This window comes from Malurus melanocephalus, unplaced genomic scaffold (assembly GCF_030028575.1).
Source record: "Malurus melanocephalus ecotype Western Australia unplaced genomic scaffold, MMel_1.1 scaffold_1027, whole genome shotgun sequence".
In the NCBI taxonomy this organism is placed as follows: Eukaryota; Metazoa; Chordata; class Aves; order Passeriformes; family Maluridae; genus Malurus; species Malurus melanocephalus.
Window position 1 is genome coordinate 62,203 of NW_026624259.1, and position 27,795 is coordinate 89,997.

Genomic DNA, 27,795 nt, shown 5'->3' on the forward strand with positions numbered 1-27,795 from the left:
ATTTTCCACGCTAGAACCATAGGATGGTTTGCCCAGTTTACACCAGTCCCCAAGGATGTACCACAGAGGGCTCAAACCAATGCCCATGCTGTGCCACACAGACSCTGGCACAGCTCTGGAGCTGTGAGCTGAGAATTGTGGTGAGAAAGAGCAGCAAAYGACACAGAAGCCTCTGTTGGAGGTCACAACTTGGCCTCCACTGCTAAATAACTGCATGCGAAGCAGACGAAAGGTGAGACGTTAAGTAGAAAGTGGGAATTGAAATTGTTTCTGAAAGCACCAACAAGGTGCAGCTGCACCGGGTACTTCCTTTTACCGTGCTGGGCAGGATGTAGCAAATTATTTTGGAACTGCCTCCTTTTGAGAGGGAAAAAACAACCAACCAACTGAATAAGCTTTGGGGTTTTTTTTCTGGAAAAGGGACGGGTGTTGAAATCTGCTTTCAGCAACTGGCAATATTTTTTCCTTGGAATGATGGAAATGGTTGTATAAACTAATTTTGAAGGAGTCTTGATAGCAGGATCACCCTCGCACCCTTGGATATGAAGCTGGCAACAGAAGGCACCTGTGGAGGAACCCCTGTTTTTTGTGGAAGCAGAAATCTGTGGGATGTAAGGTAGAGCTGGTACTGAAGAATCCACAAAGAGAAACAGCCCATTTTTGGGTAACTCTGGAGCTCCATGTGACCCTCTGAACAAACATCAAACCCACAGGAGCTCATCAGGGACTGGGGAGGCAAGTCCCAACAGCAAAATCTAAACATTGTCCAGGGTAGGGCAATAAAACCACACCATATGGGACAAAACCCCATTCTTCCATCAATATCCCCACCCAAGGAGAGCACAGGAGGGATCTCAGAGCTTTCCACACTTCTGAGGGGTCTTGTGTGGGACAAAGAAATCATCACCCACCTGTTTCCTCCACCTCAGTCCAAAGTCAGACAGATTGTCATGGTTTAATACAATAAATTAGGACAGAGGAGTGGTTTTCGTCCTAAAATGTAGCTGAAAATTTTGGTTTAATGAAAATTTAGGTTGCCAGATCTTTCTTTTTCAACGTTTCTTTTATGTCGCCACCTCATTTTCGCTGTCACCCATTGTTTGTTCTCAGCATTTGATGTGGTTTATTACTCAGAACCAGAGCTAATACATATTCAGCAGTTCATGTTCTGTACTTTGGAGAAAGGACAAGTGATTCTGTGCCAGATTGAACTGTCTAACCCTCTGCTGGAAGGAGGAGCAGGTGGCCAGAGAACAAGACTTTCAAACAGGAAGCTGTGTGCTGCATCCCGTGGTGYTTGCTTCACTCGGTAGCTTGAGGCGCAGCTCCCATTTCAGCCAGTCTTTTGTCAGAGCCCCATGGAATGGTTTAGGTTGGAAGGACCTTAAATATCTCCATTTCCACCCCCTTGCACTAGCTCAGGTTGCTCCTCCAAGCTCTGTCCAACCTTGCCTGGGACACTTCCAGGGATGGGGCAGTCACAGCTTCCCTGGGCAATCTGTGCCAGGGCCTCACCACCCTGACAGGGAGGAAATTTCTTCCACATATTTGACCTAAATTTCCCCTTTTCCAGCTTAAAGCCATTCCCTCTTGCCCTGTCACTCCAGTTCCTGATGAATTGTCCCTCTCTAGCTCCCTTGCAGCCCTTTGAGACSCTGGAAGGTGCTGTGAGGTCTCCACGCAACTTTCTCAGCCGGCTTTGAGAAGAAAAAAAACTTTCCTGGCAATTATTAAGGATTTTAATGGAAGTGTTGGTAGAGTTGGAGTTAATCATGGAAAGGAAATTCAGCGCCCTAAGTTGGGAATCATCAGCTGTTTATGCAGTGTGACCAATTTGCTTGTGTTTTTACACTGTTAGTCAATAATTAGCTGCTTGTTGCTTCCGCCTTTGTCATGGAGCTGCATTCATTCAGGCAATGCCTTTGGATTCTTCTGGACATGGCTACAGGTCCAGGAACCTKTCTGAAGCTGTGGATGCTGATTTTCAGGATGCTGATTTTCATGTTCTTTGTCACATCCTCACAAAATGACTTCAGACAAATCTTTTGGCATTTCTGGGATACATTTGTTTATCAGGAAACCCTTATCCTGTCTCTGCTAATTTTACTCACGTTGTAAATTGAGATTATCAACTGCTCCTCACACGTCTGAGAGCTATGGATAAAAATTGTGGTTAGCAAGTGAAAATTGCTATTATTGATTAGGCTTAACTAGTGAGAATCTATCCCATGGGAGCACTGGGAGTCTTACACAGATCCTAGATTCTTTTCCAAGCACCAGAGGTTCCACAAGAAGGTCAAAGTTATAAGATATAATTGCCCTTTTTAATTTGTGCCTTTCTGCATCTCCAATTCACAGGAGCAGCCTGAAATGACAATTTCTATAGAAATAATAATTGTGAATAAGTCTTTTCTCTTGAATCCTRGCTAGTAATTTCAGGAGAAGCTTGCACCATATTATACTTTCATAATCTGTASAAGGAAATTCTCCATCAAAGATAATTATCAGGCAGGTTAATTGTTTTTAAGGGTTATCTTTGTGAGTATCACTAAGTATCTATGACCAGTGAAGTTTCATGTCTCAACTTCATTTCTTCACCTTTGGTGTTTCWGTAAAACTTTTAGGAAGATGAATGCTATCATTTTACATAATTTTTAGTGTGTTTTTTCCTAAGATACTTCACGGTCTTTAAGCGTAACATTTTTTCACTCCTGTGTTTTGTTTTACCTGCAGATGATGTGATTAAAGTGAAAGGTGAATACAGTGAAAGAGAGGAGAGTGCTCTGAATTCCGAACCTATGGAAAACCTGGAAGAATCGGAACTGCCTTACACATATCCCAGAGAATATAACGAATATGAGAGCATTAAACTGGAAAGACACTCGGGTTCATATGACAACRTCAGGCCAGCTAGTGGAAAGATGAATTGTGATATCTGTGGATTAGCCTGCATTAGCCTCAATGTCTTGATGGTTCATAAGCGTAGCCACACTGGTAAATATCCCTCTGTTGTTCTTGTAAGAGCTGGGGTACTRAAAGGATGATAATTTTTAATCTAGACTAGTTATTTTTGAAGAGTATACCAAAATCAGGGTTTCCTTGTTCTGTCCTTKATGCCACATATGATCTCTAGCAAGTTACTCGCTGTTCTGTGCCTCACTTTACCCACTTTTCTTCTTATTGGGATTGAATATAACTAAAAGCAAGTTTGAGAGGCATTTTAGGAATTTTGGATGAAAGGCACTATGTAATTGCAGTATTTCAGGCACAAAGCACAAGTTAATTTGGTTTTGTGCTGCCATTTTCAGTCTGTRTATAAATTTCTCTCTGTGCTATACTTTGGCAACAAACCAATGAACATCTTAAGATGCAGCCTGCAGCAAGATAAGGTTTTTTTTTTCTTCTAAAAATTGCTGGCTTGTTGGAATCAGCCTCCTCCGGAGCGCTTCTTTCCATGRAAGAACTGTGCAGTGTTTTCCATAGTCCTACATATGCTACGAGCAGCTCTGACACCAGAGCTGCACCTCCCTCCCACTGAAGTCACACTCTGTGTGTTTCTATAGAAAGAAATCCATCCAGTATCTCATTCTTTCCTCTTCCAAAAAGGCAGAGGACGGCATGATACCCACGTAACCATTAAATGTCCTTTTCTGTATGTCATTTTAAGGTGAACGGCCATTCCAGTGTAATCAGTGCGGAGCTTCCTTTACTCAGAAGGGAAACCTCCTCCGCCACATTAAACTACACACAGGGGAAAAACCTTTTAAGTGTCACCTGTGCAGTTATGCCTGCCAAAGGAGGGATGCGCTTACGGGTCACTTAAGGACACATTCTGGTAAGTGACTTCACAGGCACTCCATGTGTTTTGGATGTGTGTCACTGGGACACTCGGTGTGGAAAAGACAGTCAGCAAGGTTTGCTCAGCCTGTGAAAGGGTCAACGCAGAGCAGTGACCACTCGCTGTGCTYCTGGAGCCAATTCAGGACTGGCTCTCCTCTTGGTGCGGAGAAAGGGGCCAGGGGAATGCATGTCACAGCCCTCAAACCTGCTTGCACAAATAACTCCATGGTATTTTCACAGAATCACAGAATTATTTTGGTTGGAAAAGACYTCCAAGATCATCAAGTCYRACTTTTGACCCAYCACCACCTTGTCAGCTCATTTTCAGATGAGTGGAGCTGGCTATGCCAGCAAGCTCTGAACTTGAGGAGAGTGTGAGACGTGCTTTGCTGGGGCTTCCTCCCATYCCACCCTGATCTGTGAGGAGCACCCCAGCAGCATAATCCCAGGCAGATGACCCTATTGCCACCTCACTGTGGTATAGTGCCTTTCATCTGAATCTCTTAAAATGCTCAGCAGATGTTTATTCTCAAGCCTGGTAGGGTGTTCTGTCAGTTTTGCAGATGAGGAAATGGAGGCACAGAGCTGAGGTGACTTGGATAACAAGCCAAGTATAATTGGATTTTAGCTGGCCCGGTTCTGCAGGAGCCACGTTGTGCTTGCCCTTGAATTTGTATCCTGCATTCTACATGGGCCCAGAAAGAAAGCCTTGATTCTAAATTACAGATGCTATCTCTGTACTACAGTGTACAGAAAAAAAAGCTCAACCTCAGAAAGAATCAAAGTCAAAAATAAATGTATCTGCCACGGATAAATGAGATTATGATTTAATCGAGAACAGCAGTGTGGTGCTGTCCCCCACCAGCACAATGCTAAAATCATCACGCTTCAAGCAAGACAGTGTTTTAGTGATCTCTTGTGGTTATTTTAATTACTTTATTGTTTCTTTTTCTAGTGGAGAAGCCGTACAAATGTGAGTTTTGTGGAAGGAGCTACAAGCAGAGGAGCTCATTAGAAGAGCACAAGGAGCGGTGCCGGACTTACCTGCAGAACGCTGGCATGTGTGAGGCTGGTGAGTTTATCACATTACAGTGGTTTTGGGGTTTTGGTACATTACAGGGCTTATAAAAGGGCATCTGGTGAGCTGTTAACCCACAGCCTGAGAACAGCTTTTCCTACACTCCTTTTCAGTAACCCGAGGGGYTGTAACGTTACAGAGGGGCTGGTTCATTGCAGCCCTCAGGCAGATATTTAGAGAGTGCTTTTATTTTAATTACTTTTTTCTTTCACAGTTACTTTGTGTAAAACATCTAAAATACCTTGTACCCAGCATTTTTGGAGGTGATGTTCAGTGAATTAAATTATTCCTACATTCATGCTATTATGTGGCTCATTTTATGGGATGAGGTGTTGACAGYCGTTGTTCCTGTCTCTGTGTGTTTGATGGTTCGTTTTCTTTAGAATAAGAAGTGTTAGAATTTACAGCAGTTTTAGTAGCCTGGATCCAGGGCATGAAAAGGGAATGGTATCCCAAAAATCACTGGCAGATCGTCTTAGGAGGGAGTGAGAGGTAAGGGAATGCTTTGAGTATAGAGCTGCCTTTTGAAAAGACAAAATATATCAAAMCATGTTTTATTCTTGTTTTCCGTTTTGCAGTCTCAGTGCTGCAGTTCAAAAATATTTTGGTGAAAAGTAACTGCCGTAATCTTTGTCCTTATTTCACCTGAACCATTCAAATCCTAAAATGAACTGTGTGATTCGAGTTTCACAATACACCAGTAAGTCAGGAAAAAATTGTTCTTCCCATTCAGAGTCAGGGAGTGGCTGTGACCTCCCAAAGGATTCTACAACTGATCTGAGCAGAGCTGAGGCTACGATTTCAGAATTTGGGTTCCCATTTTTGCTATGCAGCTTTGAAAAAACACCAAATAATGGAAACAGGGAATTACAGAGGGTTTGGGTGGGAAGGGACCTTGAGGATCATCCAGTGCCACCCCCTGCCATGGGSAGAGACACCTTCCACTAGCYCAGGTTRTTSCAAGCCCCATCCARCCTGRCCTTGGACACTTCCAGGGATGGGACAGCCACAGCTTCCCTGGGCACCCTGTGCCAGGCCCCTTCACAGGGAGGAATTTCCTCCTARTAACTCTATCACCAGTAAGGAYAAGATTCTGCAGGAATCATCACAAGCCAGGCCTGAAAATCAGTGTGAAGAACCATTGGTGTGTGATGATAACYGTGGGTACAGGAATCCCTACACTGTGCAGAGTGAGTAGGTTGGTATTTCAAGCACACAGGAAACCTCTCAAAGCACAATGATTTTTAAAGTTTCATAGGGTTTTTTTAATAGTTTTATAGTTTTGGGGAGGCTCTCTTCTCATCAGCAAATGACAGGTTTCTTAGAGCATTAGTAAAAGTAACTGGTTATCAGCACATCAGCAAATTTGGGGTTTCGTGAGAACCCTTRCACATTGTAACTGTGGTTTGAGTTACAGTACACACTCCCATGATGGCGATCAGCCAACATTGTCCACCCATGAAAATGGAAAACATGAGGTCTGTTGCAGCTTTCTGCTTCAGAACCATTCTCATAGTTTCGATGCATTTCAGAATAGCAACATTTCACCCTTTATCCTGAGCCTGCAGTGCAGTCCTTGCTGCATCAGCACAGGGAGCCTTAACTGGTCACATGGAATGCAAATCAATGGTTGCTCCCTCTGTCTCGGAGACCTTCACACCCTTACAAATATTGCAATGTTTTTAGGGAAGTGGGAAATTTTACAAAAAATGGGAACTCCTGCTGTCAACAGGATGTTGGGTGACAGAACCGGAGAGAGAGAAAGCTGGAAAGACTCTCAGGAGGTCATTTGCTACATTTAAGTAATTTTTCTTCCCTAAATGTAGCACTTTGCATTTGTGTTTATTAACATTCTCTTCCCATTACTGATCCTTTCCCTATTTCTCTTCATTACTTTGAATTTTGGTGTTTTTCTGAATTCCTCATAAGCTTCTGAACCTGGTCTGGTGGAAGGTGTTTCTRTCCATGGCAGGGAGGTGGAACTGGATGACTTTTAAGGTCCCTTCCAACTCAAACCATTCCAAGATTCTGATTCTCACATTGAGCCATCTTTAGACATGAAAGTGCTCTACACGTTCTCATCCCTAACTAATTAAAATATTTTAAAGCATCAGGACTGTAGTAACCATTCTAGTTGCTTTTTAGTGCCTGACTAGCACGTTCAAAATGTAGAAATATTTCTAGAAGAGAAGTTTTATGTAACAATGTAGTTTGAGCGTTGTCCCTGATAACCATCTCTCTCACATTGTTCTCAYTGCACAATCACCCAGCTCTGTTCCACTCTCCCTTCTTGAGTGACCACACAGAGATGCTACAGGAAGCAATGCCTCTAATTTCAGCTCRGCTTTGTACTTGGGGGGTTTGCTAATGATAGCTGCATGTTCTAAAAATTCTACTCACATTGGTGGTGTGGCAGAAACCACGCWATGGGAACAGCTCAGTGCAGGGTGAGTGTGGTGTGTGCTCAGGGCTGGGAGAGCATCCGCTCTCTCTCCAGCTACAGGGTGACATGGTGGCCCAGACATGGATTCCCCAACSCTGGAAGTGTTCAGGGCCAGGTTGGACAGGRTTTGGACCAACCTGGAATAGTGGAAGATGTCCCTGCCCATGACAGGGAGGTGGCACAAGATGATCCTTAAGGTCCTTCCAACCCAAACCACTCCATTACCCCATGATGGCCAGGGGACAGCACTGTTTGGAGAGGTCACTCCTCACCCAACATAAAGAGTTCTTCATAATGGTTAATTCACATAGGCAGGAAAATGGTCCTCTGGAAGTGTTTTATACAGACAGGATCACACTGAAATGTACACTGAGATGGGCAGCAGTGCTGGGAGCAGCATGGAAACATCTCAGGGGGTCAGGGAAGACCGTTCTGAGCCCTGGTGCTGGCTGAGGAGGAGAGGGGCACCCAGCTTTAAAAGCAGTGAGACCAACCCCATCTTTATACCACATAAAATCCCATGCTTCCAGCTCAACTTCCCATGTAGCTCCAAAATCACTAATCAGATCTGATCAAGAGTGCCAAGGTGATTTATTTGGGCTGCAGAATTTCTTTTAGCATCCTCAGAGTTTTTTTGCTTTCTGGCCCTGCAGCTGAGCCTTCAGAGCCCTGAGCTTGCAGGACATCCCAAAATCCCAGGCTGCAGTAGGTTCAGTGCTTTGGAAGTCTGGATTTTCTGGTTTTACTTTTTCTCAGYGTAATTTTGAGCAAAGCACTTGACTATTTTTGTTAGTCCAGCCTGAATTTTATTTTTAGATATGTTTATAGTGAGATAATTAGTTCTTTAAATCAYGATGTGCAGTGGACTCATCCAGAGGGAGGATAATTGAAGCGGGACACAGGGCGTGATTGCTTCTCTATAATTGAGAAGCCCTTGGAGAATTTGGAATGATTAAAAACCGGTTTCCTAAATGATAAATATTATTCTTGGATTGTTTAGTAAGTTATCCAGAATTTAAAAAAGTGGATAATTTTCACTTAGTTTGTGGGTACAGAGAGCAGTGTTGTGGTGAGAACCTGTGTAACAACCTCCATCTTACTGGGACAGACAATGTTTCCCTAAGGCTGGCTTGTGAAAATATCGTCAAAGACCTTTTGTGGCCCCTAAATAGAGATTATCTTTTCTTTAGGAAAAAATAGCCAGTAGCAAGGAGTCAAAAATCTTAATGTGAAAGGAGAGATCCTCAGCATTAAAATGAAAGGGCAGAGAACCATGAAGTCGGGAGACTGAGTTTACAGAAGTCCCAGAACATGTTATGTAGGTCAATAGTTACTGTCTCTGCACATCTCCTCTGAGGAAAGACTCTGCTCTCCCTCCAGGAAGCCCTCGTCTGCYCTCCTGACATTAATTTAACAATTAAAGTTCCCTTGGTGGCACATAAATAATGTTGACAAGGCAAGTCGTCCCTGGTTCGTGCAGCTTCCAGTGTGTTCCTGGGGCTGGGAGGGCCAACAGCAGCTCTGTGATGAGTTCTGTCAGGATAGAGAAAAAGAAAATGTGGAATTAAAGCTTTACTAAAGCAACCCATAAGTCCTCAGGGTACAACTCCTGGAGGTAAACACTGAGAAAAAGAGGAACTACAATAACAAAAATCAGAAAAACAAAGAATTGATAGAGACCAGGATGCTGCTTTTATGATTTGGGTGAAGAGTGTTTTCTTTCTTTCTCCATACAAAGAAAAACGTACATTTTTTAGTATGCAGCACTGTTTGTATTATTTTGTTCAGGGTTATTGGGGTTTTAAAATTTAAATTACTGTTTTTAATTACTTGAGCAATGATCCAGTCAAGCTTATGAGGTTTTGGGGTTGGGGATTGTCCAARCCTTGGACTACAGTCATCTAAAGTTAATATAAAGAACTCAGAATGCATATTCCAGACTTTGGAGCATGAGAACTAAACAGAAGTCCTCAAATTACAAATCCTATAATTTTCAAGACCAAACTTAAGCTTCTGGCCCAGGCCCAAGTGGGTGATTACACTCTGCCTCCCTCCCTTCCCCTCGGAGTGTCACCTCAACCTGGTGTTTTGTCTCACTTTGTGCAGCTCTTACATCGTGTCTGAGTATTTCAGGCTGTGAGCAGGGATGAATATATTTATGGGAGTCTCCAAACATACTGGAGTAATTTAGAATAAAAACCAAGACTAGAAGAGCAGTGTGTTATTACCTTCAAGGCACTTCATGCCCTGCTCAGGGCTGGTTGTCACGTACATTCCAGGGTTCCAGGACTGTGACCCAGTGGAGCCATGCCCTGTGATCCCATCCTCTCCCTGACTCATATTTGTAGCTGGTGTTTGTGGCACCAAGAACCTCTGAAACACTTTACGTTTTCAAACTGCTGAACAAACACGAACAAATAGTTCTGGCTGAGGTTTGGTGAGTCATGGTTTGTGCTGACTGAAACTCGTGTGTTATCAGGAGCTGCACTGACAAACAGGTACAGAGGACAGGCTGAAATGCTCAGGGAAAGGCTGCACAGAGCTGGGAAGGATGAAGCTGCACTTTCAGCACTCACTCTACTGGGCAAACAGAAATTTCAGTCTGATACTCAATAAATCTGCATTCAGCAGGACTGAGATGACACCTAAGTGTTCCTATTGCTTTCCTCTGATACTGCTTGTCTCGTAGGCTATGCTTCATATATTCAGGGAGACCTCATTGTGGCCTTCCAGTGCCTTAAGGGGCTTAGAAAACAGAGGCAGACAGGTTTTTATGCAGTAGTAGAGAGGGACAGGGCAAAGGCCAGTGGTTTTAGGCTGCCAGAGGGCAGGGTTGGATGGGATGTTAGTGAGAAATTCTTCCCTGTGAGAGATGTGAGGCCTTAGCACAGGGTGCCCACAGAATCTGTGGCTGCCCCAACCCTGAAGTGTCCAAGGCCAGGCTGGATGTGGCTTGGAGCACCCTGGGCTCCAGGTACAGTGGAAGGTGTCTCTGTCCATGGCAGGGGGTGGAACTGGATGGTGTTTAAGGTCCCTTCCAACCCAAGTAATTCCAAGTTTCCATGAATCTGTATTTAGATATTTCGGTGTATGTACAGTAACACTGCAGCCAGAACTTTTCCACAGTGAGATCCAACCTTTAATATTACCTTGGGAAAGTAAATCACCCTTCTTTGTCCTCAGACCATTAATATGTGTCCAGTTTTCAGCACACTGATCCCTAACTCTGGCACTCTTACCAAGGAGTTTACTCTCTCTTATAATTTTTGATATAAAAGTACCACTCCAGCTGTGTGGTGTTGAGGTGTGAGCAGGTTTGGGGGGAAGCCACAGCAGTTACGATCAGTATTAGTGTGGTAGTAGYGATATGAGGTGGCAGCTCTCCAGCTCAAGACCTCTGCAGAGCCTCCAGGAGCTGAGAGCAAGCACAGCTCCTGTGCAGTGCTGGGCCCTGCTCAGCACAGCTGAGGAGAGCTCTGGAAAACGGGAAGAGCCTTAAGTGGCTCAGTCYCAAGGGAGTGATCACAGGACACAGGCACTTTCCCAAAAATTAGAAATTTGGGAAGYTGTAATGAGCTTTAAAACACAGAGAAAACATTTGTAGTTAGTTTTAGCTGTAGCAATTAGGATAAAATATTAAGTGACATTAGCACCTGGAGAAAAAAAGAGTTAGAAATTTTGAATTTTGAAAGGTTTTATTACTTTTATTTTACTGGAACACTGATACATTTCATGCAAGTTTCTTAGTGATTCGTTAAACATCTATGACTGATATCTGAAAAGCGCAGCAAGARGACTGAATATCTCCTCCTGCAGCTCAAAGCACTGTGTGAGTGTGCAGGTGTCACCCAGCCTTACTCAGAATAAAAAAGAAAGGCCATTTGCAATTTAACCAATCTTCCAGCCAGTTCATTTACTTCCTCTTGCTGGTGACAGTGCTGGTTTGTGCTCCCCCACCGAGTGAGCTCAGGGCTCTGCTGCCACTGACCACAACGGGTGCCCAGAGAGCAGGAACAACAGAAAAAGCAAAACCAGCTTTGCATTAGATCTCCAAACTGTTTCCTCCAGTTATGTGGCCAATCGGAGATTAAACCAGTCAGCTCTTCCTTTTCTTAATCTTTTTTTTTCCTTTTCACCTACGTGTTGTGTTTTTTTTTTCTCTTTTTTTTCCTTCCTTTTCACATTTTCCAACCTAGCCAGCGTGGAGGCAAGGCACATCAAGGCAGAGATGGGGACTGAAAGAGCCCTTGTGCTGGACAGGCTAGCGAGCAACGTGGCAAAGAGAAAAAGCTCAATGCCTCAGAAATTTATTGGTAAGAACAAAAACCCTTTTCATCTGCAACAGTTAAATACGTGCGGGTCGGTAACAAACAGTACAATGGCTCTGCTTCTTTTAAATATCCTGCTCAAGCTTAGCATCTAATACAAAAKAATAAAGTAACACTGATTTTTCTGATGGGGTTTTAGTGATTTGTTGTAAGGGCTTGATTAAAATAAAAATAATTTATTCTGCTGGCTGCTTAAAGTGGGTGGAAGCTACTGTTGTGCTTTGTGTCTTTATGTAGGTGATTTATAAATACATTTTATGAGTTTCCACGTGCCATTTCTGTACCTGTGCATTTGAAATGTTCTCTGCTAGGATGTAGAACAGGCAAAGAATGGGAAGGTTAATGTTTTCTCAGCAGGAGCTGAAGATTCCTGCAGGACTCATGTGTGGAATAAGGCCTAAAGACAGAAAAGTATTGCATTTCTCTTAGTCATCCTCCTAAATTTGTCTATGATTAAAAAATATAAAATCTTTTCTTGTGGTAATTTAAGCAAGCAGATGTTTCCATAGAATTTTCTTTGCATTTAATTGTACATGATCAGAGTTTTGCATGTTGGGGATCTTAAATACTAGTTGGGCAGGTTCTGTGTTTCAGCAAATACCTGATCCTCTTGGCCAGTCTTATTTCACCAACCTGCCTTTAAAGAAAATAAAATGCAGCCCTGTGTTCTAAGGAAAACCCTCAGTCAGCAGTTATATAATATTGGTGCTGGTGAAGCCTTATTTGTAGGTTTGCTCTTTGTAAGGTTATATAAGGTAACAAGGGCTTTTTTTTTTTTTTTTTTTTTTTTTTTGCTTCATATAAAGTTCACTTTCTGAGTGGGCACTGTGTGGGGAGGTAGGGATGTGGGCTGGGGGAGCAGGCAGGGCTCCCACAGCTGCTGCAGGCAGCACAGGGTGCAGCAGCTCCAGAGCCAGGTAAAGGTGTGCAGCTGGATCCATCCACACTGGAAACCAACTCAGTTTTTGAAGGTAATGGAGCTCTTAGTGGGTTTGGTGGGTAGCACTGAGTTTTCATCTATGAAATTTGGTCTCTTTTATTTAYTTATTTATTTTATATTAGTGTGGCTTTCTAAAGGTGTCCTCATTGCACAGCCACAACAGCACACTCCATCCGAGTGCCTTTGGTGCTCAGGACTGAAACTGGTCCTGTGTGGGGCTCAGCCCTTACACGTTGTGCTGTGATTCAAAGAGCAATATTAATGCAAATGGGTCTGTAATTGTTTAGTTTCCTCTATTTTAGCTTTTTTTCAGCTCCCTCATTGTGCAGTCACCACCAGTTTGATCTTTATGTATTTTATTAAACACACCTGCTGTAAGATTCACCCCTACAGCATAGGCTTAAGATGAAGAACTATCAGATTTGGGGTTTTCTTTGGCAGCCAATGAGTTCCTGTGTGGTCCAGATCCTTTGGGATTTGTGMTGGTGCTGGATGGCATGAACTGGCACTGCACATACAGGTGACTGTGTASAGAAACTGAAGAATCCCTCACAGTTCACCTAAAGGCACAAAATAACCAACTTCTGAAACTTGGTATTTTTCTAGGACTTGTGTGATTGTTGTTGTTAAGGAACATGTGAAAACATTCCCCCCTCAGTCCCCAGTATCCCTGGGAAGGACATTTTCAGGAGCAGGCTGTCCGACCTTGGTCTGACTCCTGTGCCTTTCTGACCTGTCCTTGTCAGAGCTCAGATCTGCCAGGCCAGCGCGGGGATTCCTTGGGAAATCTGGGAATAAGTGCTGATGTCTCATTTAGTCAGGAAGCAGGGACAGGGAAATACACTAACAAGGCATCTTTGTTTGGCTCGTTGCTCTGAATGAAGTCTATTGATCGGAAGAAAAACCCCTTTATTATAATTGGAGGGCTCTGCAGAGATTCAAACAAGCACCAGGAGTCTCGCCCACTTTATTTTTCACATTTCCATCTCCAGTAGCTGCCTCGTGTGTACCAGCACAAGTCCCACATCAGGGCAGGGACCAGCAGACCCTGCACTTGACTCTTCACCTCTGCACTGGGTTCCCTTTCAAGCCTTTTCCCGGGGGAACCATAAAATCCACCAGGACAATGGAATCACTGAGCACTGTGAGACCCTCAGTGATCATTCAGGAGCTGGCTCGATGGTCCTGGTGTGTCCCTTCCAGCCCAGGATATTCYATTATCTTATGATCATACATCTTACTTTACCGTGGTAAATCCTAACACCAAAATTTTTAGGGAGTCCTGTCCATTTTTGCTTTTGTTGCCTTTATTMATCTTCAAATTTCAAATTTATTCACATCTTTCACTTGCCTGGAGCTGGTTTTATGAGTCACCATAAAGTGTTGCAGCGTTTTGTTTCCTTCCATGTGAAGCTAGATGGYGAGGGCTGGAAGCAGTTACACTCTTGTGGTTCACTACCCTTTTGGAGTGTTTTATAAGAGAAACGTGAGCTCCTGGTTTTCTGCCTCTGCAGTGAAACCCCACGAGTTTCATACACATTGAGTCACRGTGTTGACAGGTGACTGATAAACATCTGCACCAGTCGAGTTACCGTAACTAAAAGRTTCGTGGATCCGATGTTTGCAAGTCACTTGCACATGAAACCTTTCATCTGATCTCTTTTTTTTGTATTTTTTTTTAAGCTGTGAACATTTTTATGGTTTAAGTAACCGCAAAATTCAGTTACTTATTTCTAGACATTCACCCCCAAAATGTTTTTAGTGCTTTTGGGGGGGCAGTTTATTTCCTCCTTGCAGCAGGCACAGAGAACAGGAATTGCACTGTGCTGCCCAGAGAGGTGTGAGCAGGATTTCAGGTGCACTCTCCTCCACTTCTGTCCAGTCCAGAGCTTTCCAAGCCCCAGAATACCCAGAGGAAAACATTTTTCTTCCATTAACCCTGTATCAAATGACCCTAAATGTAGGGATTTTATATGCATATATAKCTATATCTGTCTATATATCTATATATCTGCCAGTATTAAATTACCTGGATACCTCTGTAGAGGTCCAAGAACCAGGTGTGATGCAGAGGAAGCTGTARTTATCAGAGAACAGTGGGGAAAACTGACTTCAGTGTCCAAAGACTTGTCAAAGATGAGTCTCTCAGAAAGTATCCTCACCATGTCCTCTATTAGACTGGTTTGCTTCTTAGCCTGAGGTTTAAAAGAATATTAAAAAACAAAAAAAAAAAAAACCCACCCAAAAGCTACACATATCTAAGAACAGCCTCTTTTCAGCAGAGAACATCTCATTGCACGTCACTTCCCAGAGACTTTTGTGCTTTAGAAATGTCATCACGGGGTTTGAAGCTCTGTACCCACTCAGGTAATTTTGACCTCTCATCTCTCACAGGTGAGAAACGACCCACCTTCGATGTCAATTACAACTCCAGCTTCCTGTACGAAAAGGAGAGCGAGCTGATGCACGGGCGCATGATGGACCAGGCCATCAACAACGCCATCACCTACCTCGGGGCCGAGGCCCTGCGCCCGCTCGTGCAGACCCCGCCGGCCCCCACGGCTGAGATGGTGCCGGTCATCAGCAGCCTGTACCCGCTGCCRCTGCCCCGYGCCGAYGTCCCCAACGGCACCGCGCCGGAGRCCGACAAGAGCCACGGCCACCTCAGGGACAAGAGCCTGTCGTCCGACAGGGGCCTTTCCCCGAACAACAGCGGCCACGACTCCACAGACACTGACAGCAACCACGAGGAGAGGCCCAATCCCACCTTCCACCAGAGCCAGGTGATCTCGGCTCCGASCCGCAACGGCCTCCAGGCCCTGAAGGATTTCCCGAGGCCGTACGACATCATCAAGCCACCCACCATTTGTCCTCGCGACGCCTTCAAGGTCATCAACAAGGAAGGGGARGCCATCGGGGTGTACCGGTGCGACCACTGCCGCGTGCTCTTCCTGGATTACGTGATGTTCACCATCCACATGGGCTGCCACGGCTTCCGTGACCCCTTCGAGTGCAACGTCTGCGGCTACCGGAGCCATGACCGGTACGAGTTCTCCTCGCACATAGCTCGGGGAGAGCACAGAGTCGTGCTCAAGTGAAAGGACCGGTTTTCCAAGGTCAAAGGCTGTGTTTTCCATCGGAAGGGAGGCTTGGTTGGTTGGGTTTTTAATTAGTATAATGAAATTTCTTGAGTATTTTTCTAGGCCAGTTTTAAGTGTGTCACRAGGAGGCGACACCTTTTTAAATTCRTCTTTCACAATAATTCAGTGTTTTGTAGCATCTCTGCCTGGCTGCTGTGGTGAGTGGGACTGTGGGAAACACCAGGAACAGAGACTGGTTTTGATATGAACTTTATTTTTGTGAAACTTCAGAGCCATTTACGATGTTTTCAATTTTTAACTTGTGTTTGTTTTTATAGAGTTTGCTTTAAGTCAGCACAAAAGCTTTTCATGCCAGTTCCCCTGCTCATTCAGGTGTATAGTCAGAGGTGTGTTGGAGGAGCTTTTCCTACTTATAATCCCAATGGCCTCCCAATGGCTCATCACCAAAACAAGGAAAACGAGGGCTGGGAAAGGGAGGGATTATTTAATTTGGCCTTAAAGATTTTCCCCTAAGCCCTAACGAGCGTGGCCCCATCACACTTTCATTTTTCTTAAGCCCACTCTGACTTTCTTTAAAGTAACTCAGTTAAGAGGAAAATAAGAAATGAGACCTATTTAGGGTTGGGATTTTTAAACAATCCATTTTTTTGGGATACCCAGTGAGGTCACTGGTTGGCTTATCCATGTAGGCTGGGGGAAATCACGATTTTCATTGCTGGAAACTCCTCCTTTCTGATGGGTGCCGAGAATGAGGATGAAGTGCTGTGCATCTTGCTCCTGCTCTGCTCCCACAGCAGGACACGTGGCCATGCCATCAGTACCCCCACAGGGTGGCCCTGCCCGGCTGTGGACAGGTGAGAGTCCAGGCAGGTGTGTGAGAGCCACACCCACAGCAGGACGGCCCTCGGGAGATGCCGCTCCACRCCCAGAGCAGGTGTCATCCCTTTGATGCTGGTTTTTACAACAGTTCTTTGAATCTCCCCGCGGCCCCACAGCTGTCTCGGTGTCCCTGTGCTGGAGAGGGGTTTGGTAACGGCTTTGCTGAGTGAAGGTTTAGTCTTTGCAAAGTATTTTTGTATCCTGTAGTTAGGAGTGTTCTGATGGACTTTCTGCACCCCTTGTGTGGTTTGAGAGCTCTGTTGCTTTTGTGTTTTCCCTGGTGATCCAATCACTTCCCTGAGGGWAGGCTGGAGAGCTGAGGGTCAACAAGTACTGAATTTCATCCCTCCCTCTGAATTCTTTTTGGCTCAATTATTTCCTCTCTGAATTTTAAGGTACAAAATAAGAAAATTATATTACTTTTTCCCAGCAAGGGTAGGTCAGGAGAGGGATAAATGAGCCTGCAATGTGCTCGAGTATCCAGAGTGCTGTGGAAGTGCTAATCCAGGATCCAGCTATCCCTGGGGTTGAGGAGAATTCTTTTGTTTTTTATGTAGGGAGCTGTAAAGCAGGTTTAGGATGTCTCCCATCCTAAGAAAGGTGCGTGTTGGCTGTCCCCTGATGAACACGTGTGTGACAGTGTGACCAGTGCTCCTCCTGTGGGGGAGGCTGCAGTTCCACCTAGGATCAACCCCAAGGGTCAAGCTTTTGGGTCTGGAAAAGAGGGGAAGGGAGGGACAGAATTCCCAGAGAACAAAGAGAAGGTTCCACTGCTGTCCTGACATTTCAAAGTCCGACATTTTTAGGACATTGTGGTTGTTTTTATCAACTTCTAATTTTGTGACAAGCTTGCTTTTCAATGGCTTAGTTTTCAACACCAAAGAATTCTCAATAAATGAATAAAATATTTAAATAATGATGATGTGCTGACTTGAGGGTAGGTAAAGGCAGGTTCTTAAAGGAATCTGCAGAGATGCCACCTGGAGCCAACCAAAAATCTTATTTCCTATAAGTGGATTGGGTAATGGATTCATTTAARAATACTTTTGAATTGTCCCTTCACCCCTGTGCCACAGTGCTGCCCTGGAGCTGTTGGCCTGGGAGGTGGGAATCCCATCGGGCCATGTTGTGGGGCTGTGTTGGTCCAGGGCAGGTCTCTGAGCTTGGAGGAGCTTTAGAAACCACTTTGCCTGGGAAAACAGAGGGGAAAATCACTGGTACTGGTTGTAAGCCTGATTAACTCTGCTCCTGGCTTGGTTGTTTTGGTCTGGACCATGTTTGGAGCTTTCTCCAGTGCCTTGGTGTGTCAGTCTTGCTCGGTTCTTCATTTACTGATGAATTACATCCAAAGAGCAGACAGGGGACGCTCAGGGAAGGAGCTTTTGTCACCAACAAACGAGCTTTTGGTGCTTAAATGTTTAGTGAAGTTTTGAAAATGCCAATAAATTCACGTCCACTCTGTCAGCCACGAAAACAGCTGGGAAGTGACCGGCAGAGCTGGCTGAGGAGTGGGAAGGAGCACCGGGGATGGAACTGCCAGTGCCCATCACCTCTGAAACCTGTAAATCCCGCAGGTGTGGTGGAACCTGTGAGCAGCCATGGTGGTGCCGAGCCACGGTGGGGGCCGTGCTCAGCAGAACCGGTTACTCAGTGGAGTAACTGACACAGTCAGAGGTGTAAAATAACATCGCCCGCTCCTCTGACCGCTGGAAAATGGTGTTGGACACAGTTGGGGTTAACAGAGGAACAATATAACCCGAGAGCTGCGAGGTGGAGGCAGCTCAGCCCCACGCCGGGGCTGTGGGGTGGGCTCGTGGTTCCCGCGGGGTGCCGGAGCGCGTCAGCCAGATGGAAACATCCCGGCGGCGGAGGGTGGAGGCTCACACCAACCCCCCCGGCCCTYTTCGCACCTGCTTTACCAGGCTGACGTTGTTCGCGCTTGTTTCATTCCCCCCTGACACCTTCTGCCGCAAGAGCTGGACACGCTTGAGAAACAGAAACGAAAAAAAAAACCCAGAAGAAAGTCAGAGGATCCTTTTTTTTTTTTTTTCCCCTTCACTTCCTTCCCAGCCCGGGTGCAACACAAACACTGAGAGGTCTTTTCCCCTGCTGCTGCCGGGTGAATCCGAGTGCTGGGTGAGACAGAGGAGATCAGGGCTGGGGACAGCGAATCCCACGGCATCTCCCCATCCTGATTTTTCCCTTAATAACAGCTGGTTTGATCCAAAACCTCTGAGCCCTCTCCTGCCTGGAGCCAAACCCCTTTAAAGGCTTGCAGAAACCTTCAGTTAGTGTTGTGACAGAGCGATCCTTATCTGCTGATAGCTGTAATCGTGATAGAGCACAGAGGAACTCGTTTCTCCTGTCGCCGTGTTGAAACACGCTTCCTAAYGCACAAAAAAATCCCGTAAAACTTCCGGGTGCTGCGCTGCATCCTTGGAGCATCCCGGCCGGCTCCTGCTCCTTCGGGGAGCGGTCCAGCACCCAAAACCCGGCGGTGCCGGGAGGGGACAGAGAGCACTGAGTCACTGCCACCACCTCCTCCGTGTCCCAACTCCGCAGCCGTGCACTGAGTCAGGCTCCCCGCGCCGGCCCGGCGGGGACCTGGCGGCGTTTTCCCACCCTCCGAATGGGCCGGTTCCCAAATCCGGGATACAGGGGGTGAGCAGAGCCACCTCTGTGCTRAGCGACAGCGGGAAGGGGCATTGGAAGTGTCCCCAACTCTGGCACCGCCACGGGGGAACTCTGGAGCCCCGGGACACGCGGGTGCCGCACAAGCCGGGACAGGGCCGCGACTGTCGCCGGGCAYCACGATGGGGGCAGCAGGTTTGTGTCACGCCTGGTGCCCCCCTCGCTGCGCCGGGAGGGAAGTGAAGCCCCCGGGGAGCCGCCGAACCGGCCCCTCCAGCCCCTCCAGCCCCTCCAGCCGGGTTATATCTGGCGCCACATTTGCATGGCAGCGAGTCGGCACCTGGCAGCGAAATCCTCGGGGGATCGGGGACACGGGGAGCGGCTGGCAATTGTCACACGCCGGCGACAGGAAAGTCCCAGCAGACGAATGCTTTTAGAAGAATTTACTTCCAACCCGCACGGCTCCGGCCCCTGCGGCAGCGCCTCCACACCGGCACCCGCGGGGCTGCGGCCATGGTGGGATGGGGGTGATAGTCCTGGTTCTCCACGGCCAGAAGGATGCTCCAGGTGGGAGGTGACGCTCCTCAGCCTCCAACGTGACTCAGGTGCCCCCAACTGGGGATCCCCTCACCCACAGCAGCTCCCTGTTCCCCCCTCTTTCCACCCAGGACCACAGTRAGCAGGGCCGTGAGAGGGGCTGGGGCTCCCCCCAGTTCCCCCAGTACCAGCTCCAAGCTCCACTGCTGATCCCCTGGGCACTGGGAGACACCGTGGGGCTGGGGGTGTATCAGGGGGTCCTGTCCTCCCTCAKCCCCGTTTCCCACAGCCGTAGCTTTGTGCCGGGCTCCCCCTTTGTTACTCCCCGGGGCTGGGCAGAGTCACCCTCACCACACCCCCCCATCCTGCCCCCCGAGCGGAGAAAGTTAGTCAAATCTGCAGAAACCGCAGCGGGGGGAGGCAGCGACTCTGTCACCGCTTTGATGTCACCCCTGCACGTCCCACAGGTGCTGCCATCACCCCGGGGCCACGGTGCCACTGCCGCTTTGCCATTAACTCGTGCGAGAAGAAGGGGGGATAATGCAAAAACATTTCCTTCCCCACCKCCATCCTGTCCCCACGGTCCCTGGAGCCGGCGGGGCTCGGAGAGGCCACGTGTGAGGCACACGGAGCTGCGGCCGCATCCAGCCCTCGCTCGTGGGGCCGGCGGTCCGGGCAGGGCTCCGGGGGCTGCGCCGGGGACCGCGGGGGGAGCCAGGGAGGTTTCTGAGCAGCGGGGTTGATTCATGCCGGGCCTCCCGCGGTTTCCCCCTGCGTTCACCTCCCGGTGCTGTCACGCCAGGCGCCCACACTCCAGTGCCCATCCTGGCATCACTCTCTCCCCGGAGATGGAGGGGAGCYCCGGGGCAGCGTGGGCTGCTGGGCTCCCCTGCACCCAGTCTTTTCCACGCACCCCACGCCCACTCTTTACCCATCCCTGCATCACTTTGCACCCTGCCAAGTCCCCACTGTACCATTCTGAACACACCACACACTCCTCACACCCTGCTCTCCCCCATCCCAACACCTCCTGCACCCCGGGGCTCGGTGACAGGTGGGGGTGACACAGGACCCCCTGCCATGGGACACTGCCAACCCCACGGCAGTGCCCGGAGGATGCARCACCACGGGGTGACAGGGTGAGGTCCCCTGGGTGCCACATTCCCGCAGGTCGAGGGTACAGCCGCCCTGGGGAGCAGGAGGCGGGCAGGGGGCAGCTGCCAGCCCTTCCCAGCCCCGTCACGGCYGCTGCCCTCCCGGAGGAAGCCGCTCTGCGTTGCTCACCCGGCGCTGGTTATAAATACCCTCCCCATTTTAATGCGGCCGCGGCGGAGCTATTTCGGGCCGGGAAAGGGAAGCGAAACCCTGCGCGGGTCCCGGCCCCTCGCTCCCGGCCCCGAGGTGGGCTGGGCAGCGCCCGGGGGCCACAAGGGCTTATTTGAAGCCCAGGAGCCGCGCACCCGCCTTGACCTTCTGTGCCTTCCAGCGGAGCAGGCGGATGGCGCGGAGGCCGAACCGCAGMACGGCGTCGTATTTGAACACCAGCTTGTAGAAGGCGTCGGTGATGAGGGCGCCGCTGGGGTCGGCGTGTTTGAGCGCGGCCATCGGCGTGTACGCCACGTTGGTCTGGTGCCGGAAGGGCGGCCGCGCCGCCTCGATCACCCGCAGTGTGTGCTGCACGTGGGCACGGGACTGTCCCCTTCCTGTCCCCACAGCCCCGCCCCAGCCCCAGCCCCAGCCCGCCACCGTTCCCATGCCGCCCCCAGCTCCTTTCGACCCTGTCTGCATCCCATCCCCACCCACACCTCCATCCTCATTCACATTCCCATCCCTTCTGCTTTCCTATTCCCCTTTTATCCTCATTCCCATTCCAGTTCCTTCTCATCCACTTCCAGTCACCATCCCCAAGCCCTTCCCATCCTATTCCTGAATCTAATCCATTCCACCTCATCCCATCCCCATTCCTATCCCATCCCCAACTCCTTCCCATATCCCTGTCTTTATGCTATCCCATCCTGTTCCCATCCCATCCTACCCCTATCTCCATCCCTTCCCGTTCCCATTCCATTTCCATCCCGTGTACATCCTATTCCCATCCCATAACATTCCCATCCCCATCCCCATCTCCATCATCATTCCCATTCCGATTCCTGTCACCATCACCATTCCCATTCCCATTCCATTCCCTGTCCCATTCCCATTCCCATTCCCATTCCCATTCCCATTCCCATTCCCATCCCCATCACCATTCCCATTCCATTTCCATCACCATTCCCATTCCCATCCCCATCCCCATTCCCATCCCCATTCCCATTCCCATTCCCATTCCTGTTCCTGTTCCCATCACCATTCCCATCACCATTCCCATTCCCATTCCCATTCCCATTCCCATTCCCATTCCCATCAGCATCTCCATCCCCATTCCCATTCCCATTCCCATTCCCATTCCCATTCCCATTCCCCATTCCCATTCCCATTCCCATTCCCATTCCCCATTCCCATTCCCATTCCCATTCCCATTCCCATTCCCATTCCCATTCCCATTCCCAGCCAGGCTCAGCCCCATCAGGAAGGAGCTGTCAGGGTGTGATGGAGCTGCCCCACTGCTGCCTGGGCATTGCCGTTCCTCCTTAGGGCTGACTGACCTCTCTCTGCCCAGCCCAGCCCAGCCCAGCCCACTGTGGCCTCCTCCCCGCCCGTCACCTCTGCGATGTCCTCGGGGGTTTGGCCCAGGCTGGTGAACACATCCCTGGAGTTCCTCAGGTAGAGCTTGGTGAAGATTTCGGCCGTCTCGGGGTCGGTCCGTGAGTAGTCAGCACGTTCGGCTTCCTCGTACAGCTTCGTCTCGAATTCCGTCATCACCGGCCCCGGCTCCACCAGGCTGATCCTGCTGGGGGATGGGGCGCTGGGCACTGGGCACCCCCAGACCCCCAGACCCCCTAATCCCAGGGGCTGCAGGGCCACCCGCCCCCACACTCACGCCACGTTGAAGCGCAGCGCCTGCACCACGAGGCTCTCGCAAAAACCCTCCACGGCGAACTTGGAGGCTGAGTAGATGTCGTTGAAGACGATGCCTGGATGGTTGGAGAGTCCTGGTCAGGGTTGGGCAGGGGCTGGTCCCCCCGGGGCACCCCGTGTCCCCCTACCCTGCAGGCCCATGATGCTGCTGATGACGACGATGTGGCCYCCGCGGCGCCGCTTCATGTCGGGCAGCACCTCCTTGACCAGGCGGACGAGGCCGAAGAAGTTGGTGTCCATGAGGYTCTGCATGGCCGCCAGGCTCTGGCACTCCAGGGGACCCGCCATGCCCACCCCGGCATTGCTGACTGCGGGCAAGGAGCATCAGTGAGGTGTCTCCTGGGCAGGGGGATCCCACACCCTGGGCACGGAGGGTCCCTGGTGCTCGGAGTGTCCCCAAAATGGGATGTCCTGGGTGTGGAGGGTCCCTGGTGCTCAGAGTGTCCCCAAAATGGGATGTCCTGGGTGTGGAGGGTCCCTTGTACAGGGTGTCCCTGGCATAAAGGGTCACTGGTGAAGGGGATCTGAGGGTATTTTGTGCATGAGTGGGCCCTGGCACAGAGGGTCCCCAGAATGGGATGTCCTGAGTTTGGAGGGTCCCTGGTACAGGCCATATCCCAGCACAGAGGGTCCCTGGTGCACAGGGTCAAGGTCATGAGGTGTCCCTGGCACGGGGAGTCCAGCGCTGGGTGCACAAAGGGTCCCCAACACGGGACAATCTCAGACCAGAACACGGGACAGTCCCCAGAACAGGTGGTGTCCCCATCCTGAAGGGTCCCAGCGCGGAGCACCCTGGGCTCACGGCGGGAGGGGGRTCCCGGGGCTCACCCAGGATGTCGACGTGGCGCCCGGGGATGCTGTCGAGGCAGGCGCGGATGGAGCTCTCGTCGCACACGTCCAACTGTTTGATCTCCAGCGTCCGGCCCATCGCCGGCCCCGCCGCCGCCGCCAGCGCCCCGCTCCTGCCCACGTTCCTCATGGTGGCGATGACTGGGGGCACAGGGGCGGCTCAGCCCCGCGCCCGCTGTCCCCGGGGGCCGGGGGGTCCCTCCACCCCGCTCACCTCGGAAGCGGCGCTGCTTGTCCCKCGCCAGCCGCACGGCCAGCGCCAGCCCGATGCCGGACGAGCAGCCGGTGATCAGCACCGTCTTGGGAGCCATGGCACGGCCTCCCCGCCGCKCCCCAGCCCCCCCGCCTTTATAGCAGCTGCCCCGGCCGCAGCCCCCCCAAATCCGGGCCCTTAATCCCCCCTGGATAATCCCCCCCTCCCGGGGATTTGCGGCGGCCGCGTGGCTGAGCCGCACGTGGTGCCCCGGGAGCACAGAGGAGCCTTTGTGCGGGAYCCGGGGCGCTGCGGGGACACAGCGGGACGTGGGGACACCGCCAAAGGTGGGGACGCTGCCAGCCGTGTGTCACTGGCAGCGAGGAGCGCTGGGAACGGGAGGGAACCAGGCGGGAGCTCTGCAAAAATAACTTTTATTGTCACTGGTATAAAACACGTCCCAGTTCAACTGGCCTCGTGGGGACACGGGGGACACGGTGATGGGTGCCCCCCTCACCCCCACACCCCGGGACCCCGCTCCTGGGGACCCCAAAACCCCCCCGATGTGGGGGAAAAGGAGTGCCAGGCCCCCACAGGGACACTCGGGGACACTCGGGGACACTCGGGGCTGGTGCTGCGGGGCGGAGGGGAGAAAGTGCTTGAGTGTGGGGGTCCTGGTGCTGGGCTGTGCTGAGCTGTGCTGAGCTGTGCCATGCTGGCAGTGCCAGGCTGTGCCAAACCACCCAGCCGTGCCAGGCTGTGCCAAGATGTGCCGTGCTGGTGGTGCTGGGCTGTGCCAAACCATCCCACTGGTGCCAGACTGTGCCAAACTGTGCCATCTCATCAGGGCCAGGCTGTGCCAAACCGTGCCATCTCAGCAGGGCCAGGCTGTGCCAAACTGTGCCATCTCAGCAGGGCCAGGCTGTGCCAAACCGTGCCATCTCAGCAGGGCCAGGCTGTGCCACACGATCCCGGTGGTGCCAGGTTGTGCCAAATCCATCCCGGTGGTGCCAGGCTGTGCCAAACTGTGCCATATCAGCAAGGCCAGGCTGTGCCACACCATCCAGGCTGTGCCGAGCCATTCTGTGCCAGTGGTGTCCAGCTGTGCCAAACCCCGCTACGTCGGCAGTGAGACCGAGCCAAAGCACGCCAGCCGTGCCAGACTGTGCCAAACCGAGCCAAACCCCGCCACGCCGGCGGTGCCAGGCYGTGCCAAACCCTCCCGGCAGTGCCGTGCCGGGGCTCAGAGCGCCACGCAGGTGCAGTAGTGCCGCAGCTTGCAGGGCAGGATGCCGCGGTTGATCTGGTGGAACTCCACCAGCTGGATGAGGTCGGCGAAGCGCGTCTGCCCGTCGTCCATGGTGAAGTAGAGCCGACCCTCCTCCTCGCTCTGCCGGGGGCTGAAGGTCAGGACCCCCGGCCCCTCTGGCCCCTCTGGCCCCCCTGCCCTGGCCCCCTGCAGACCCCCCCAGCCCCGCGGTGGCACTCACCGGCAGGATGAGGTAGTGTTTGATGCGCTGCAGGTGGCACAGGGACAGCACGAAGCCTTTGGGGTTCCGCTGGCTCTCCCGCACCAAGAAGACCCTGCGAGTCCCAAGAGTGTCACTGCTGGCTCTGGGTCTCCTCTGCCACCTCAGTGTCACCCCAAAATCCTCCATTTGAGGGTCTGGTACCCCCTTGGATCCCTGGCAGTCTCCGTGCCCCCCCAGGAGCCTGTGTGTGCCCCAAACCCAATGGGGATGCAAAACCCTGGGGACCCCAAACCCTTGGGATCCTTCACCCCCAACCCTTCCCATGTCCTGCATCCCCCCATGAGCTTCAAGACCCCATCACCCCTGGGCTCCTCCCAGTCCCGTGAGCCCCCCAGGAGCCCCAGGGACCCCCAACACCCCCACCCCAGGGTCCCGTACCCGTCCACCATGCCCTGCCGGCCGATGAGCTGCTGGGTGTCCTCCCGGGAGATTCTGCCGTGGAACCAGGGCTGGGTGCGGTGGATGGCTGTGGGRAGAGGGGCGTCAGGCTCGGGGGGACCCCCTGTTTGGGACAGGGACCCCCACCAGGTGCTGACCCCCCCATCTCACCGGCGCTGAGCGAGGAGCTGTGGCAGGCTGCGGGCAGGCTGTACCGGTGCGTCGTCTTCTTCTGGGCACACAAAGCGAGGAGGGGGCGTGAGGGTGGGCTCAGGGGGACCCCTCCTCACTCCCCAGCACCCCAACTCACCCTCCAGGCCTGCGCCTCCTCCAGGGCTGCCGTCAGCACCTCGCTGGGGTTCTCGATCACCCGGCCCGTGCACCCCGAGAAGTCCATGGCCACCAGGGCGTTGTCCGAGACACTTCGCTGGGGGGGACAGGGGGGTCACCGGGGGGTCCCCAGGGGTCAGGGGCTGCTGGGAGCAGGGGACACTCGGCAGGGGACACTCACCAGGGGCGTGGGGCCGATCCAGGAGGGTTGGCTCAGCCGTGCCTGCGCTTGCTGGTAGTTGCGGTAGAGCTGCATCCCGTACTGGGGGGACAGCCCCGTCAGTTGGGGGGTCCCGCTGAGGGGTGGGGGRGCACCCAGGGACACCCAGGRACACCCAGGGACCTCCACAGCCACCCAGGACAGGGATGGGGACCTCTGCATCCACTCCCCATGGCCACAGGGACACCCACCCTGTGCCCATTTCCACTGGGAATGGTTCACCCATCTGCCATCCTTCTAGAACCCTCCACGTTCCTCCCCTYGCATCTCTCCAGCATCTTCCCAGCACCTCTTCAGTATCCCCCCATCATCCCCTCATCATTCCTCCAGAATGCCCCAAAAAATGCATCCAAATTCCCTCCAGAATCCCCCCAGAATCTTCCCAGCATCCCTTCAGTATTCCCCATAATCCCTTCAGAATATCCCCAGTATCACCCCAGTATCCTTCCAGAATCCCAGCAGCATCCCTCCAAATTCCTTCCAGAATCCTCCCAGCATCTTCCCAGCACTCCTTCAGTATCTCCCCATCATCCCTCCAGAATCCCTCCAAATTCTCCCCAGAATCCGCCCAGCATCTTCCCAGCATCCCTTCAATATCTCCCCATCATCCGTCCAGAATCGCCCCAGAATCCCTCCAAATTCCCTCCAGAATCCCTCCAAATTCCCTCCAGAATTCCCCCAGCGTCTTCCCATCATCCCTTCAATATGTCCCCATCATCCCTCCAGAATGCCCCCAGAATCCCTCCAAATTCTCCCCAGAATCTCTCCAAATTCTCTCCAGAATGCCCCCAGAATGCCCCCAGAATCCCTCCAAATTCTCTCCAGAATATCCCCAGCCTCCTTTGCCATCCCCCTGGTGTCCCCCCCTGCCGTCCCCCCGGTGTCCCCCCGGTGTCCCCCCCTCTGCCATCTCCCCGCTGTCCCCCCATTGTCCCCACCCCGGTGCCGGTGTCAGCGGCCCGGGGCTCACCTTGAAGAGCCGGAACGCGGCCATCCAGCAGCTGCGGCTCTGCTCGTCCTCGCTGCACAGCAGCTTCAGTCCCTTGACGCCGCTCCGCACCTTGTGGGGCTGCGGGAGAGGCCGGAGCCGTCACGGGGCAGCCCCGGGTGGCTCKGAGGGGACCTCGGCAGGGGGAGGAGCAGGGAACGACCCCGCCGCAGGCAGGGACATCCCCACCTTGATGCAGAAGCCGAATTCGGTGGGGGTCCCGTAGAGCTTCTTGCCCTGGGTCACGTAGTAGATGTTGGACTCGGTGAGGTCAGCGAAGTACTGGAGATGCCGGGGGTCCTGGGGAGGGGGTGGGGAGGGTGTCAGGACTGTCCSTGTCACCYCCCCGGACCCCAGGATCCCCTGGCCTCACCTTGGAGGTGCCTTTGGTGGAGTAGTAGAGCCCCGAGCGGCGCAGGGAGAAGTGGAAACGCTTCCAGACCTTGCGCCCGGCCTCCCGCAGCTGCAGGAAACCCTGGACCTCGGGGCAGCTCCCGGAGTTGAGGAAAT

The 27,795-nt window shown here is 51.3% G+C and overlaps 3 protein-coding genes across 5 annotated transcripts in view; 1 reads left to right on the forward strand and 2 right to left on the reverse strand.

Moving 5' to 3' along the window:
- IKZF3 (IKAROS family zinc finger 3) overlaps window positions 1-15,727 on the forward strand; it is a 32,177-nt gene extending 16,450 nt beyond the window's left edge. For 2 of the 3 annotated variants that reach the window (XM_057386669.1, XM_057386668.1), the window contains exons 4-8: window positions 2,734-2,994; window positions 3,668-3,835; window positions 4,796-4,912; window positions 11,558-11,674; window positions 15,024-15,727. In XM_057386669.1, the coding sequence (XP_057242652.1) occupies window positions 2,734-2,994; window positions 3,668-3,835; window positions 4,796-4,912; window positions 11,558-11,674; window positions 15,024-15,727 (1,367 nt within the window). The remainder of the gene's footprint in view (window positions 1-2,733; window positions 2,995-3,667; window positions 3,836-4,795; window positions 4,913-11,557; window positions 11,675-15,023) is intronic. The other variant, XM_057386670.1, reaches the window with a different exon arrangement.
- A 5,036-nt stretch (window positions 15,728-20,763) lies between these two features.
- On the reverse strand, window positions 20,764-24,023 carry RDH8 (retinol dehydrogenase 8). The gene is made up of 6 exons (XM_057386673.1): window positions 23,859-24,023; window positions 23,624-23,785; window positions 22,924-23,103; window positions 22,758-22,851; window positions 22,481-22,664; window positions 20,764-21,451 (listed from the first exon to the last, which is right to left on the reverse strand). Exons 1-6 carry the CDS (start codon window positions 23,953-23,955, stop codon window positions 21,212-21,214), a joined length of 957 nt encoding a protein of 318 aa, XP_057242656.1. The 5' UTR covers window positions 23,956-24,023; the 3' UTR covers window positions 20,764-21,211.
- Window positions 24,024-24,250: 227 nt separating this feature from the next.
- The window catches only part of GRB7 (growth factor receptor bound protein 7), an 8,001-nt gene continuing 4,456 nt past the window's right edge, over window positions 24,251-27,795 (reverse strand). Inside the window, exons 6-14 of the mRNA XM_057386671.1 lie at window positions 27,659-27,795; window positions 27,475-27,585; window positions 27,268-27,366; window positions 26,259-26,339; window positions 26,058-26,174; window positions 25,919-25,979; window positions 25,748-25,835; window positions 25,328-25,421; window positions 24,251-25,227 (exon numbers count right to left, since the gene is read on the reverse strand). Of these exons, the coding sequence (XP_057242654.1) occupies window positions 25,081-25,227; window positions 25,328-25,421; window positions 25,748-25,835; window positions 25,919-25,979; window positions 26,058-26,174; window positions 26,259-26,339; window positions 27,268-27,366; window positions 27,475-27,585; window positions 27,659-27,795 (935 nt within the window). The 3' untranslated portion in view covers window positions 24,251-25,080. The remainder of the gene's footprint in view (window positions 25,228-25,327; window positions 25,422-25,747; window positions 25,836-25,918; window positions 25,980-26,057; window positions 26,175-26,258; window positions 26,340-27,267; window positions 27,367-27,474; window positions 27,586-27,658) is intronic.